The sequence below is a fragment of the Grammomys surdaster genome, unplaced genomic scaffold, assembly GCF_004785775.1.
Source record: "Grammomys surdaster isolate TR1022 unplaced genomic scaffold, NIH_TR_1.0 213, whole genome shotgun sequence".
NCBI classification, from domain to species: Eukaryota; Metazoa; Chordata; class Mammalia; order Rodentia; family Muridae; genus Grammomys; species Grammomys surdaster.
Genome location: NW_021604658.1, coordinates 143,571 through 159,693, shown reverse-complemented (window position 1 = coordinate 159,693; position 16,123 = coordinate 143,571). Strand labels below are relative to the sequence as shown.

General features: G+C 41.8%; 1 protein-coding gene across 3 annotated transcripts in view; it reads right to left on the bottom strand.

Annotated features, from left to right (window-relative positions):
* Ap2b1 (adaptor related protein complex 2 subunit beta 1) overlaps window positions 1-16,123 on the bottom strand; it is a 99,114-nt gene that overhangs the window by 7,139 nt on the left and 75,852 nt on the right. For all 3 annotated transcript variants that reach the window (XM_028772353.1, XM_028772354.1, XM_028772355.1), the window contains 2 exons: window positions 5,974-6,058; window positions 5,083-5,169 (listed from right to left, as the gene is read on the bottom strand). In XM_028772353.1, the coding sequence (XP_028628186.1) occupies window positions 5,083-5,169; window positions 5,974-6,058 (172 nt within the window). The remainder of the gene's footprint in view (window positions 1-5,082; window positions 5,170-5,973; window positions 6,059-16,123) is intronic.

Below are 16,123 nucleotides of genomic sequence, written 5' to 3'. Positions count from 1 at the left end.
CAATTGTCTAGAGCCGTGGTTCTCAACCTTCCTAATGCTGTGACCTTTTAATACAGTTCCTCATGTTGTAGTGATGCCCCAACCATGAAACTCAAGAGATTCAACTGCCTTTGTCTCCGGAGTGCTAGGATTAAAGGCATGAGTTAGCACTGCCTAGCTATTTATTTTGTTATTACTTCATAACTGTAATTTTGCTACCCCTATGAATTGTAATATAAATATCTGATATGCAGGATACCTGATATGTGACCTTTGTGAAAGGGTCATTCAACTGCTGGCCTAGAGAGCATAAGGCATACATGTGGTGCACAGACTTATATGCAGGCAGACACCAGACCCGTGAAATAGAGAGAGGTGGTTTTATCCCACACCCAAAAAGTGCCTCTATGCAACAGTGCTAGAGGAAAGAGCCTCAATAAACTCTGCAATCATCTCGTGTGGGGGGAGAGTGCAGCAGATAGTTCTTTGCTGTCAGTCATCTCTTGGGGGTGGGGGGCAGAGAGCTCTTGCTGTCACTCTGGTTCCTACAGTGAAGTGCTCTTGCAACTTAATGGGTTGCTAAGCAACATTTCCAGCTGGAGTTTGGCTAATGCTTTTTGAAAGGGCTGTCTTTAACACACAGGGAATTGCTTTAAGTTGCAAAAGCTTTTCCTAACTTTCAAGGTGCTTGCCTATTTTCCAGAACAGCAGAAATCATGCAGGGCAGGTGCTTTTGTTGAACAATCTTCTTTGTTGCAAAGGCACACATGTGTTTTATCCATATATCAAGGCCCAGATGCCTGCAGACTTATGACTTCACCATTTGTGTAACAGATGATAGGGAAGAACAGGGCTCTGCTTGTGCTGTGATTTCTATCAGAAGGTACAATGGAAGGAGGGTTCTATAACAAAGTATGTAATTTTTTATTATTTTATATTTTATTTATTTGTCTTAAGCATATTATTATTTATCACCGCATCTGACCAATTTTTAAATTTAATTTTTGCAGTGTAACACACTGAACCTGGTGCCTTGAATATATCAGACAAGAGCCTGAGCCTTATACATTTTAGTTTTAGGTTTGAGCTTGATGTTTTAAGGGCTGAATATTTACTGTAAGTGTAGCAATCAGGGATGGCAAATCCTGGTAATGCATACCTATAACCTCCACCCAGGAGGATGAGGCAGGAAAAGATGTAGAGAGAGCCAGATGTTTGGCAGCATCCAGCCACACTGGAACAGACTTCTCAGTCAAACATCAGTTAGTTTGTTTTACATAGATGAGCTCCTGGCATACAGGATAGTCTCTCGAAGTTGTGAGATTCTGAGAATGTCTGATGTCAGAGGCTTCAGTGTCTACAAATGATGCTAGATCAGGGGGACGATACTGAGACCTGTCCCAAAGCAGGATAATGGTCAAATATGATTTACTTCAAGATGTGACTTCTTATCATTCACTTTCTTCCTCCCACAAACCTGGTTCTGTGATCTGGGTATCTGGGTTCTTTGGGGGCATGGATTAGCAAGTTCAAAACTGCTAATCTAAAAAGAACATTTCAGAAAAAATACTGCTGAAAATGACTGAAAAAATCATTTGGGGTAAAGAACTATAGTTAAGTGCCAATTAGGAAAGCTTCCATTTTTGAAGAGTACCAAAGCATAGGAAAGCCACAATAAAACGGAAATCTAACTCATTCTCAGTTAGCGCCCATGCCTAAAGAAGTAGCTCTTTTTTTACTACAGTGGCAAACAAGAATGGATCTGTATTAGGCGTCTGAGCTCTCTTGAGTAAAAGTGCTTGCCACAGGTACCTCACTTTAGATATGGATGGAAATGCATCTACCTCTTGTGTGCCTAAGGTGGTGTTTCAAGACCCCTCAGAGTCCCCAACGTAGCTAAAAGGTAAGACATTAAAAAGACCTTTAATCCTAGCACTCAGGAGGCAGAAGTCTCTATGAGTTAGAGGCTAGCCTGGTCTATACGATAGCCAGGGCTACACAGTGAGATCCTGACTAAAAACAAAACAAAACAACAAAAACCCAAACAAAACAACAACAAAAACCCACTACCACCTCCTCCTCCTCCTCCTCCTCTTCCTCTTCCTCCACCACCACCACCATTACCACCACCACCTCCACCACCTCCACCACCTCCACCACCTCCACCACCACACACCTGTACAAGTGTTCGCTGCTGGGAAGCAGAAGTCTTGCTGGTGCCTTTCTAGTGTTTACGACAAACAGCAGCACCATCAACACCCACACCATACACATCTTTATTATGGTAAGATTATTAAGACTTGCAGAGAGTTTTTTCCTTGTCTAGAAAGCTCAGAGAACAAACGGAAAAGCTCGCTGCTATGTTGGTGAGTCCTTTAAGGCTGTGACTTCCTGAAGCCCAGAGTGTTCCTTCCATCTGTCAAATGTCTTTGCTAGCACAGAGGAGCTATTTTAAGTGTTGGTGCTATTGTGATTAGGGAAGATCAGCTGGAAAGGATGGTATTTTTAGCTCTCAGCTAGACACAGGGTGTTGAATCAGAAGGCACTAAACCTGCAAAGGCTCCTGTTAATAGAGTCCTCAAGACAGGGAGGAGATGTAAAGGCCAGTGCATTTCATACCTTGGGTGGAGACAAGGAAGAGTTAGAAAAGATTAGCCAAAGAAAGTGGTCTTGCAAAATTAGCAGGGATTTGGCATGAAACATGACCTTGGTCATCTAGAGAAGACAGACTGGCGATTTTTATGCTCCATGTGCACCATCGCCACAATGTGTGCCACCAGGAAACCAGTTCAACCGCATCTGGAGCACATGTGCAGGACAAACTGGCATGAGGCCATGGTAGTTTTCAAAACTGAGTCAGCCATGAGGACTACATCAGAGGAAACAGCCTCCCTGGGAGGAAGGCCACATACTTTGGCACAGTCCAAATTCCTTTCTTTCTAGTATTTTGGCAAGCCAGACAAAGTCCTTGGTCAACCAAATTCTGTTTTTGTCCTTTTCACACAGGATCGTTGAAACCAAAACTGTTCTCCAATTACTCTGGTTATTTCCTACTCTCTGTAGGAAAGGAACAGCCGAGTTCCACTGGGTGTTAACAGCAAACACTTGTGACCTGTAGTTCTACAAGCCAGTAAGTTCATTTAACACTGAGTCAGACGGGTTTTTCTAATGTGGGACTTACAGAGCCTTCAGTGTGTGAATACACAGGAATACCATATGCTGCATTTTCTAACTTTAATTACTATAGGGAAACCTCCCCACCTTTTATTAACAGGTATTCTCAGGTATGCATTGTTGGATCAACTAGAACAGGATAGTGGTTAGCCCGGAGCTAGTCTCTGTTAAAATGGGGTACAAGGTTGACTCCTCATGGGGCGCACACTGGATTTGGCCACCAGCACACGAACTCTACAGCAGAGGCTTTCCACTTCCAGAGCAATGGTCCATTCTATGAAAAGCTATGCTCACCAAGTGTATTTCACTATTAACTGATCAGTGAACTTCAAAGGAAGGAAGGAAGGGACAGATAGCAGCACTGGCCATTGAAAAGCCACAAGATGAAGACAATCAGCTCATTAATAGTAACAGAAACTATAAGAGTCTCTCCTCAAACACCTTCCAGAGGTGGAGGAGATGTGAGGTAACCTCACCACAGGCAAGCTCTGTTTAAAGTATCTATCCTCAAAGGATGCCAGGTTGTCTTTTAAGTCTGAGGCTTCAAGCAAGCATTTAGCCACCTGAATGTCTTGGAGGCTTGACTGGATCAGCACATTTAAGAGCCAGCATAGGAAGATGTTGATAACTATCTATCCAGTTGGATTTCAAAAGCCCTACATGTAAAGGTCTGTCTGAATACAGAAGAGACATATAACATAGAGACCCAAAAAACTAAAATTAAGTACAGAAAGTTGAGGTGAGAAGACATGAGAGATCTTTTCTTTCTGTACTGTATAGTATCTCCTTTCTCCAGTGCTCTGTTTCAGCCGCAATGGAGAATGGCAGTCCTTGGAAAACCCATTAAGGAGGTCCACCACTGTTCAGGGGAAGCGGAGGAAGATGCAAGGGGGGAGAGAGGCTCAGGGGTAAATGAGGAAGGGAAAGAAAGACTGAAGGTCAGCTGCCGCTGTTTCTCCTCCTGGGTTACCTTTTTGTATTTTATTATAGCTACAAAACTAACTATAAAATGTTTAGGAATTAATGTTGATTTAAAAGGTTAGTATTATATGAAAGCAGACAAAAGGAAGTAACAACAAAGGTTATCAGCTAAGCTCTAATCAACCATGATAATATGTGCTTTATTTATAAGTAGAATTCTAACTACAGCATTTCCTCCAATGCCAAATGCTGATACAAGAGATGAAATAGTCTTTCAAGTCTTAGGAGGGTGACTATCCTCAATTATCACGTCAATTATTTGATGCTGAGGATAGTTAAGTATTATGATTGACAGTTATACTACTGAAGGACTAGTAGAATACACAGGCCAGTTATGGCTTATGGTTGTTTCATATTTTTCTAAATTTTGTGATGTTGAGAACAAACCAAGGCTTTTATGGAAGTTAGGGCTAGTTTATTTATTTATTCATTTTATTTTTTAATTTACTAGTTCTTATAGCCTGTAAGTAATTTAGTGCCTTACATCAAAATATCTAATTTCTTGTTTGTTTGTTTGTTTTCCTTTGTATTGAGAGAGAAAGATCTCAATGTATAGTGTTGTTAGCCTGGGACTTGCTATGTAGATTTAAAGCTGGATTTGAACTCACAGAGATCTGCCTGCCTCTGACTCAAGTGCTGGGATTTAAGGCATGAACCACCGTGTGTGTGTGTGTGTGTGTGTGTGTGTGTGTGTGTGTGTGTTTGTGTGTTGGTTTTTTTGTTTGTTTGTAAGAGATGGGCTCATTATATAGGCAAAACTGGCCTGGAACTTGTAATTCTCATGACTCATCCTCCTGAGTTGTTAGACTACAGGTGTGTGCCTTAGAGAGATTTGCAGAGTAATGCATTTAACAAGTAATCCACAACAATCATGTTAAATGTGGAAAGAAAAACTTTAAATATTTAATTTCACTTACTAAGATGAAAATGAATGCAATTATTACTTACCAGCATTTAAATGACATTCCTTAATCTGAAACTGGAGTTCATTTTCATTGGGAATATCCTTCCACGTTGCAAGGAAGACCTGGCGTTCTATATGGGAAGGGGAGAAGGGTGACATGTCAGTATTCTGTCTCCTGATGCCTTCCACTAGTTTTCCTTGCCATGCTAGGAGCAGGCTAGGAGTGGAGCAAAGTGTTTGATGTGCAACGGTGACGTACACTAAGCCTTTCTTGATTGAACTAATACACACTGGAAGAAAGTTTGCATTTAAGAGTTTAGTTTTGGCTCTTTGTATTCCTGTGGATGACTTTGGGCACATCTTGTGACCCTTTCCCTCCCTCCCTCCCTTCCTTCGACAGTCTCTCTGTGTAGCCCTGGCTGTCCTGGAACTCACTCTGTATACCAGGCTGGCCTCAAACTCAGAGATGCGCCTGCCTCTGCCTCTAGGGCTGGGAGTAAAGGCGTCCTGGCTGGATGGTGGTTTCATAAGTAAGGGAAGGGAAAAGTCAATAGCTACCTTGGGGTAGGATAGGAGACTAATGGTTATTACAAATGACTGATTATAAAAAACAACTTCCATTTTGCAAATGAAGAAACTAAAACACAAAGTCTAAGCATCTTGCCCACAACCACACAGATAATATATGGCAAAGCCAACCCTCTCACCTTTTGTTCAGGCAAGGTGGTTGAGTCAGTCAGGTAAGTAAGTGGTACTGAGATTTGGGGAGGCAGAGTAAGAACAGCAACTGACAAACGACCAATGATCAGCTATTTATTGGGGCACTAGAATATACTAATCTCATTTTAAATGGTCTGTATTTCTAGGGCTATGCTGTGCCTGCCTTTGAGATGATGGCCACAGGTATATTTAGCAGGACAGGAGGACACACTTACCCATTTTGCCATCTTCTACAAAAAGCACATTGAGTGGGATGAGGCAGCTGAAGTAGAAGACATCAATATTGTTTTTAACAGCCACCTGGCAGGAAAGTAAAATGGAAAAATGTGGACATCAATGAGGAGCCAGGTAGGAGGAGGAGAGAACAGGTTTGTGTCTAGAAATCTACTTCCTATTTCAGCCAGTGCAGGCCGCCCAATCGACACATGACAGCCTACAGACTGTAAAGCACATCCCTCCCCACTTACCAACATATAACTGTGACCACTTGTAAGACATCTTTCTTCAGGAAGAATATCTATGGCATACACCCCCTAGACCAGCAATCCTCAACCTGTAGGTCTCGACCCCTTTGGAGGTTGAATGATCCTTTTAGAGGGTTTTACATTACTATTCATAACAGTAGCAAAATAACAGTTCTGAAGTAGCAACGAAAATATTTTCATGGTTGGGGTCATGAACTGTATTAAAGGGTTGCAGCATTAGAAAGATTGAGAAATACTGCTCTAGACAAAGGATAATCTCTGTAGTTGTGTCTTTTCAACTTTAAAAAATTACTTTAAATTCTTGAGTACTTCTGTGTGCACATGGAAATTATGATGAATATGCAGAGGTCAGAGGGCAACTTTTGGGTATCATACTCAAAACGCTGTCTACCGCATTTGAGACAAGGTCTTTCACTGATCTAGAGCTCACCAATTAGGCTACGCTGGCTGGCCGTCTCCACTTCTGTGATGCATGTGCCACAACACCTTGAGTTTCGACCTAGGCTCTGAGGATGGAATTCAGGTCCTCCAGCCCTCCTCCGAAATGACATTTCTATTCCTTTTCATAACCATTCTAACAAAGTAGGTCTCATTCCCTTCTTGCTTTATAGATAAGGAAACTAAAGAAAGGAAACACCCAGGTCATAAGACTACACTAGGATTCAAACTCAAATTTCTCTGTTTTCCAATCAATCTTGATTATGTTTTTTTTCCACAAAAACTAGAGGCTACAAGATGCTTCTTAACTTTTCCAAGAGATGAGTTGACAAATCTATTTTCCAGGTCCTACCACAAAGAGAGCGTACTGGCTCAAGCACTGGTAAACCTGGTGGTTTACAAGGAAAAGCTTTAAAGGTAACCAGTAAGTTTTCTTCTCACAGTAACACTTCCGGGCTATGGTCTCACCACGGTGTGGTGGTAAGACCATGTTTAAATAGGCTACAGCAGATACTTTCACTGGGGAGCCAACACTAATGAACGCATGGGGGAACAGGCTGAGTCCTACAGCAGGCTCCGGAGCATGGAAGGTGGGAAGAGAGGGAGCTGCTCTTCCAACCCTCCACCAGCGACTTCCTCACCAGTGTTCCCTGCATTGCAGCAAAGTGCTTCTCTGGGCAAGGTCCATGATCGCTATCCAAGACTATTTCCTTCTCACTTTGCTCTTAAAAGTAAAAGAAACTGGTAGAGGTGGCTAATGCCTATAATCCTGCACTCAGGGCACTGATGCAGAAGGGACGCTGTGAGTTCAAGCCAGCTGGTGCTACAGAGACTCTGTCTCAAAAGCCAAAACCAAACAAATGAGAAAGTAAAGTAAAAAAAAAAGTGCATATCTAGAGCCTTCCAACCTCCCTACCTACCTACCCAACCTTGTTCTTTCTCTTTCAAAAACAACAACAAAACAAGTAAGAAACAAAAATAAAAAAAACCAAAGCCAAGAAACACAAAACCCCACAAAAGTGAAAATCAAAACAAATAAGCAAAGGATCAATAAGATCCCACCCACCCCCACACAAAAAAAGCCAAAACAAAGCAAAATGAAATAAAAGCCCACAAAAACACCAGAGCTGTATGTCCACTGACTACTCCTGACATGGGCCTGCCCTGGAGTGTGGCTGATATATCCAATGACATTCCACTGGAGAAAACTAATTTTCCCCTTTGCAGATAGCCTTTTGGCTAGGAGAACAACTCTGGTCCATCTACCCTCAAGTGCTGGGACCAGTAATGGCTTGAGCCTGTGCAGGTCTTGTGCAGGATCCTGTGAGTTCACACATGCACCAGTCCTGTGGTGTCTGGAAGATACCATTTCCTTAGTCATCCACCAGTGTTGGATCTTACAGTTCTGCCTCCTCTTCCACATAGATCCTGATCCTTGGGAGGGAGGGGATCTGATGGAGCTATCGCATTTAGGACTGAGTGCTCCAAAGTCTCTTGTTCTCTGCACACTGTCTGGTTGTGGCTCTCTTCATTCCCATCTACTTTACAAAGCTTCGCTGACGTGGGCAGATGGAGGCACCCATCATCCATCCTCCTTTCTTTCCTATCCCACTATGTACCTAACTCTTCATCAAAACTGTGGCTATGTGGTTGAGGAAACTCCTTCGCAGTCCCCACATTTCCCACCAGCTCATTTTTCTGAAGGTAACTAGCACCTTTGCTTCCTCCTCCCCATCTCCTGGGTGTGCCTCCTTGATAACAGTCTCTCTGATCTCTCAGAATCCCTTCAATTACTTTCTTGTTAAGTTGTGCTTCTAGCCTTCCAATTCCCAACTACAGAAGTTTCTGATCTACAGCATACTGCCCAATTCTCAGAGCCTAGACTGGTAGGTTAAAGCAGGGTAAGTAGTGTCAGAAAGGGATGTGAGGCTCTCTACAGCACTGCTGAAGCACCACTTTCAGAGAGTTAAACCAGCAGTGGGCTTCTGGAAGAGAGCTACACTTATTCACCTGATTCCCAGCAGAAGAATTAGAGAAAAGGAAACTCTTACTTAAAGTTAGGTCTCAAGACAGTGCCTGGCTCTGCAAAGGACATTTCCAAGTGAGAACTGGGAAAATGGAGTTGGCTGGTCACTGACGATTTCGTGAATACTAATGACTACTATTACCCTCATTCTGAATATAAAGCAGTCAGATCTCACATGTGCCATCAGTTTAAACATTTACTGGTGCTCACTACATTCCAAGCTTTTGTGATAAAACTAAAAATAGAAAAAACAAGATGCTTATCTCCACAGGGATGGTGGTTCTTAACCAAAAGCTTTTCTCAGAACCATCCAGACAGGTTTTTCACAATGGACACTAGGGATCCACTCTATATGAAAGAATTACAACCTCTCCATCTGGAAACAGTATCTAGAACGGTCACTAATTTACAGCAGAGCCTTCTAAGAAGCCTGAGTGAGTCTATAAACATTTGTCTTTCTGAGATGCCTATTCCATCACAGCCTGGCAGCAATAAAGTCCATGAAATGTTCCTGGAGTTTAGCTGGCTAAAGTCTGAACCTCATAAAAAAAAAAAAAAACAGGAATCCCCTGACACTCAGTGACACATGGTACATGGTTCTCCTCTTCCCTGAAGACTGCCCCAAAATGTCTGCTCTAGAATGTGAAGTATTCTGCCTCTAATCAAAGGCAGCAGACAGTGTTGGCTGTCTTGGGAGGCAGAACTACTGATTTCAAATTCTAACTTTGACATCTACTTGCTGTGTGACTTTAGGGGCAAGTAGTATTCAGATTAATTTCCTGTCTGCAAAGAGATCAGAGGTATTATTCACGGGGCTGTCATAAAGATGAGTATTTGCTAAGCACACAGAATGCTAACTCTCAAGAACTATGGTGAACACATGACAATAAGAAATCACTTTCACTATATCCATCTCCTGTTTTGATTGTTTTTGGGGGGGTGGTGGTTCGAGACAGGGTTTCTCTGTGTATTTCTGGCTGTCCTGGAACTCTCTTTGTAGACCAGGTCAGACTCGAACTCAGAAATCTACCTTCCTCTGCCTTCCAAGTGCTGGGATTAAAGGCGTGTGCCACCACTACCAGGCTCTGGTTTGATTTATTTTATTGATATTTTTTTTAAGTGATTAAGGATAACCACATTGAGTTACCCAATATTTTAATATTACTATTATGCTATATAGGGATCAGAATTTTAAAAAACTTACTAAGCTTACTGGCAAACTGTTTGCTTAAGGTAAATGCTTCTTTCAACTACGGCTCGGTAAGAGACCATCTTTTGGAAGCAACTGTACAGGTTACTTTCAGGGGAAATGTTTTAATCTCTTTTATATTAGATTTCAAAATCTGTTTTGCAGTTTTCAAACTCTTACCATGGGGTAGAACTGTGTTCATCTCATGAGCCGGTGTCCTCTTGGATCTGCCTCCTGTCCACTTCTCCTGGCTATTTCCTTCATTTCAAATCATATTCAAATTACTTCTTGTTTCCTAATCCTGAGACTCACAGTCTGCATTTTTCACATTCTGTTCTTTCCACTTGATACATTCTTTTCCTTAAGCTTTGTATAATTTAACTGTAAGATGAGCTCAGTCTTGAATTTTCAGGAAGCCCTAAAAGTGCCCTCATAGTACCCAATGCACACACTACTATTACAGTGTAGAAGACAAACTTATTTACACAGGGCCACGACTGATACAGTGAGTTGAGAGTACACTTTGACCAGCACACAGCCTGGGTCCATCAATCTTTGCTGGATGGGCTTAAGGGAAGGGCAGTACACAGATGGACCACAGCACTGGTCTGTTCACTGGGCCCCCTCCTTTATGCACTTCATTCATATCCAGAACAAAGCTCTCTCAGGTACACACACTCTCAATGAGGCCCAGGGTGGGGGTAGGGATCCAGATTAGATGGTGGTGGTTTTTTCAGTTTGAAATCAGAACCAAAATATTATCTAGCACTTTAAAGTAGTAGACTATATCCTAAAGGACACACCTGGGATGCACAGGCAGAGGCGCAGAGGCAGAAAGGCAGAGAGACATAGACATCACTGAATTTGAGGTCAGCCTGGTCCACATAGTGAGTTTCAGGCCAGCCAAGGCTATATAGTGAGACCCTGTCTCAAAACAAACAAACAAACAAACAAATTAAAAAATAACAAAATCAACCAACCAACCAACCAACCAACCAAACAAACAAACAAAAAAATCAAACTAAAAGCCCATGGCTATGCCATTCCTCTTTGAGTGTAAACAGAACCTGTCCACTCTTTGAGATTATTCACCTGCATGCCTGTCTGTGCACCATGTTAATGTCTGCTGCCTGCAGAAGTCAGAAGGAGATGGATCCCCTGGAACTGGAGTTACAAACTGTTTCGAGTCACCATGTGAGTGCTGGGAAAGGTGCTGCTTCAGGAGCAACGAATACTCTTAACTGCTGAGCACCTATCTTCTCCCACTTCCTTTTCTTCAGGGTGCTGGACACTGAATCCAGGGCCTTTCACATGCTAGGCAAATGGTCTAGGATGGAGCTACACCCCAGGCCTTTACTGTTTTAAAAACAGAATCCTGCTGTGTGGTTCCAATCCTTCTACCTCTGACTCCTACAGAAACAGGTATAATCCACTACAATTTAAACAAAATGAAAACAAAATCTTTATATAAGATTGGGGGGGGTATAATTATGTAGCCCAGGTTAGCCTGGAGCTTGTTCTGCCCTCTTACCTCTTGTTTTCCAAGCACTGGGTTCACTCTCAAGCCCACCTTCATGTTATCTTTGTTTTTAAAGATAATTGTAAAGTTTACATACATATGTGTATCTGTGTGTGATTTTGTGTACATTTGTGTTCATGCTCATAATGGCCAGAGGCATTCCAGTTCCCTGGAACTGGAGGTACAGGAGGTTGTAAGCCACTTAATATGGGTGTTGGGAATCAAACCTGGGTTTTCTGAAAGAGCAGACCTCACTCTTTACTACTGAGCTCTCTCTCTCTCTCCAGACCCTGCTATCATTTCAAACTTAATAAATGGAATACAGAACCTTTTCGCATCTTCCTATTTCTGCACGTGTCTCCACTCATCCGCCTGCAACTCCCCTTCACACATTTATTTAGCTTCTGCAGTTTATTCTCAACACAGCAGTCAGAAGGATATTAAAACGTACATTGGCTGGCAAGTACTTCTCTGCTCAAACCTTCAGTGGTCCCGTCTCATTCAGAATACAACCACTCAGATTATAGAATCTGCTCCCCATTCACTCTGTGATGCCATCTCCTGGCAGCTCCAGATACAGGGCTGTTCTTTGCTCAGGGCGCACATCTAATTCTGTGCTTTTGCCCTTGCTGTTTCTTCTGTGGGATACTCTTCCTCTTGATGTCTTCATGGCTTACTGTCTCCTCCTGGCTCTGCTTTAATCACGGCTGATCTTAAGGCAGGCAGGTCTTCGAGACCAAGTATCATGATAGTAACACCATCCCTCTATAGCCTTAGGAGTCACAGACAGATCCTTGCATTAGTTGATTTTTTTCACTGTCCTCTTTCCTGTCCCACATGCTTTTTATTTTTCTTTTTAACATGTATTTATTGGCTTGATTGTACCTCTCTCTAAGGAAAACATGATTTGAAGGATTTTTTGTCTTTTGTTTACTATGGGTTTCCTAGTACCCATATCCATATAAGTGTTGAGTAGGTGCTACATAAGAATGATTATAAAAATTATCATGATTTAACAAAACAAAACAAAAAGTGTGTGTGTGTGCATGTGTGCACAAGCCACATAAGAACAGGTGCCCAGAGAGGCAGGAAGGACATCAGTCCCCTGGAGTGGGAGTTACAGGCCACTTATGAGATACAGTTGTGAGCAGCCATATGTGAGTGCAGGGAACTGAACTCAGGTCCCCCACAAGAACATCAAGGGCTTTCAACTGCCGAGCTAACTTCTACCCCTCTACTCAAGGCTTTTTGATCCCTTTGGGTTTAGACAAGATATGAACTTAGCTTAAAGGTTCTACAAGTAGAACACTTCTCAGTTTCCTACTGTATATTCCTTAACAGAGGGGGAAAGTACGCATGCTTGCTAGGGGAAAATACGAAGGTCAGAATTATTTTAATATAAATTAGCCTATGATAAGGATAAAATTCCTTTGAAGGTCTATTGAATAAATTTCACAATACATATGTTTTAATATGAAAATATGGATCTTCCTTTACCTCTGACCGACCATCCATCCATCCATCCATCCACCCACCCACCCACCCACCCATCCATCCATCATTTGTCTTTTCTTTATTTTTGGTTTTTCGAGACAGGGTTTCTCTGTGTAGCCTGGCTGTCCTGGAACTCACTCTGTAGACCAGGCTGGCCTTGAACTCAGAAATCCGCTTGCCTCTGTCTCCCAAGTGCTGGGATATGCACCACCACTGCCTGATCCATCGTTTGTCTTTAAGGCAGTTTCTCACTGTGTAATCTTGCCTGGCCTGAGACTTATTGACCTTGTTTCTGGTTCCTAAATACTTCCATTGTATAGTCTTTAGCTTTACGTACCCCTTAGTGCTAGGCATGGCGATACATACCTTTAATCCTAAAACTCAGGAGACAGAGGCAGGGATTGGCCAACAGAGCAAGACCCAGAATAACCAGGGCTACATAGAAAGACCCTGTCTCAAAAAAAAAAAAAAAAAAAAAGAAAAGAAAAAACAAAACAACAACAACAAAAACAACAACAAACCAACCAAAACAACAAAAGTCAAGTATCCTTTAGCAAGGTCAATTGATGGTTCTTAAAGTTGAGAGAGTTGAAATTGGCATAAAAAATAGATACAAATAAAAACAGGAAGTTATCACTATGGCCATGTATGCTGGCACATGCTTATATTCCCAGGATCTAGAGTACTGGGGCAGGAGGATGGTAAGTATGAGGCCACTATAGACTTATGAGGCCACTATAGACTTATAGAAAGATAGCAAGATCCAGCTTCAAAATGTCAAAACCAGATATAATGGAGCCTGCCTATAATCACAGTTCTCAAGAGGTAGAAGCAGAAAGATCACAAGGTTGGAGGCCAGCTTGGGCTGCATAGCAAGACTATGCCTTAAAAAGACATAAGACACAAAACTGAAAATATCATTGTTTAGCTCATAAGCAGTAATATTTAATGTTCATTTCACCTATGTAAATGTACATGATACAAAATTAATGCAGTTAAAAAAAAAGAGTATAATACACTCCAAAATAAAAACGTTTTTTAAAAAAATGGATTCATTGAACAAAGGAACAGAATGCCTGCTTCAGCTTCAGCCTCAAGGCTGCCCAAAGCAGATCACAGATGGTACAGGAGAGGGCTGCCTGCTGCTCTGGCATACACAGTGTGCAACATGTGGCCATAACACTATGAACCTGCTTCCTTCTCAGGACATCCATAGGAAGAGTAAATAGAAATGATTATTATAAGGCTTTCTGAAACACAAAAGTGAGCTAAAAATGCTCAATAACGATAATAGTGTTTTTAAAAGTTACTTTCAGGGGCTGCTGGGGAAAGAGTAGCCTGTCAGTGTCAGCCTGTACCCAGCAATTACTTTCTTTCCCTAGTATAGGAAGCCTGCTGCAGTAGCTGTAGCCTCTTTATGGTGGCACAGCTGGAGATGAACAGGCTAAATTAATATTCTAGCTGTGTTCCAGTGTATTTAAAAGCACTATAAAAAGCTCTGAAATGAACTCAGTCTGAACTCTGGCAGATGAGGCCTCTTACCACACCCCTCACCACAGGTAACCAAAGGCAGCACCGCCACAACCAAAACCAAAACCAAGTGAGCAGTACAGGGCTCACCTTCCAGATGATCTCATTTACTCTCCTGTGATGTCACAAGTGACCTTTCCAAGTCTCTGAAAAATAATTTCTCTTTTTATTCCTTTTCTGCATTTAGCTTTTGGAGAGATTATTTGCAGACTGGTCCAAGTTAGGACCAAACAGTGACGCCAACCATCTCCAGTTTTCTGAGGAATGATGATTCAGATGTGTTTTTAAAGTACCACACAACCTAGTCAACAGATCCTAAGGGAATGGCTCAGAGTGACAGGTTTTTAATGGTACAGACTCTAAGTGTGATAAACAGCATCTGAGACTCAGGCAGAAATGGCCCTTCTGTTAGCTGCAGGAATTCAATTGACCTACAGCTTTCTTCATTCTTAATGCCAAAGATTATCTTCTACCTTAAATTTAAATATTGCCTTCCATTTCAAAGCCTGTTGATCAATCAATTATGGGGGATTCTCAGAGATAATCCTGATGAAACAGAGCTATCTGCCTCATTTGATAGTATCTGGGCACAATAAAAAAAAATAGAGCAGAAATATGAAACTCTCCATAGAAAAGAGTAGTTTACTAATTAATCTTTAGTCCAACGCTGAGCTGCAGATAGGTCTCCTTCTATATTCTTTCTTTGACCATCTGCTGAGTGTCCTAGTTAAAGTCTCCTTGTTTATTCTCTGGAGATGTTGGGGCATTATCCACTGTCAAGAGTATGTGAACAGGAACCCCACACAGGGCAAGTATGTCAACTTCCTCTCTTGACAGTGTTACAGGTCCCTAGGTAAAAGCCCTTGTGGGCAACAACATGCACTTCAGCGCTGGTAGTTTTGACAGAAATGGAAAGCTTTGAATACATACCACCTCTCTCATGACTCTTAGAACTCAAAATTCTCTAGTAGGATAAATTATTACTGGATTTTAAAAATACAACAAATTCCTCGGAGCCAATCTCTTTTTAGGCCTTGTTTTAAGAGGAGGTAAAACCGGAAATGTGACTCCTGTAAGTTCTCATTCTGCCAGGGGAGCTTCTCAATTTATACTCAAAAGCTCTCAAGTCATTTAGACCATGGATTAGATTAGATTCCAAAAAACACCAATGTGTAGATTAAGGTTGTAAAATAGACAGGCATTGGTTTCAATAAAAAATTAAACTGTCAGAATTCAGATTTGAGTAGACACATACAAGAATGAATCTAAGGCTGTCTATGAAAGAAGCTCAAAGCACAGGACCTTGGGAACTACTAGAATCAAGTTCTACAACTTTTAAAGATTTAATTTTGACCTATGTGTACATGTATACATGCATACAGGTGCCTGTAGGGTCTGGCAGAGAGTGGTGGATTTCTTGAAGCTGGAGTTACATGTGGTTGAGAGCTCTTGGTTTGGGTCCTGGAAAGCAAACTCTGGTTCTCTGAAGAAGCAGGGCACGCACTCCTCATGTCTGAGCTGTCTCTCTAGCCAAGTTCTGCAATTCTTAGTGCAATTTCAATCAGATCCAAGTAGCCTACCTACAGCCATTACAGAAGCTCTCTGAACTGCAGGGAACAGGCTAAACTAACACCCTCAAAGTCCCAACACAATCTGTAGTGTAAAAACAACCAGGTGACAATTA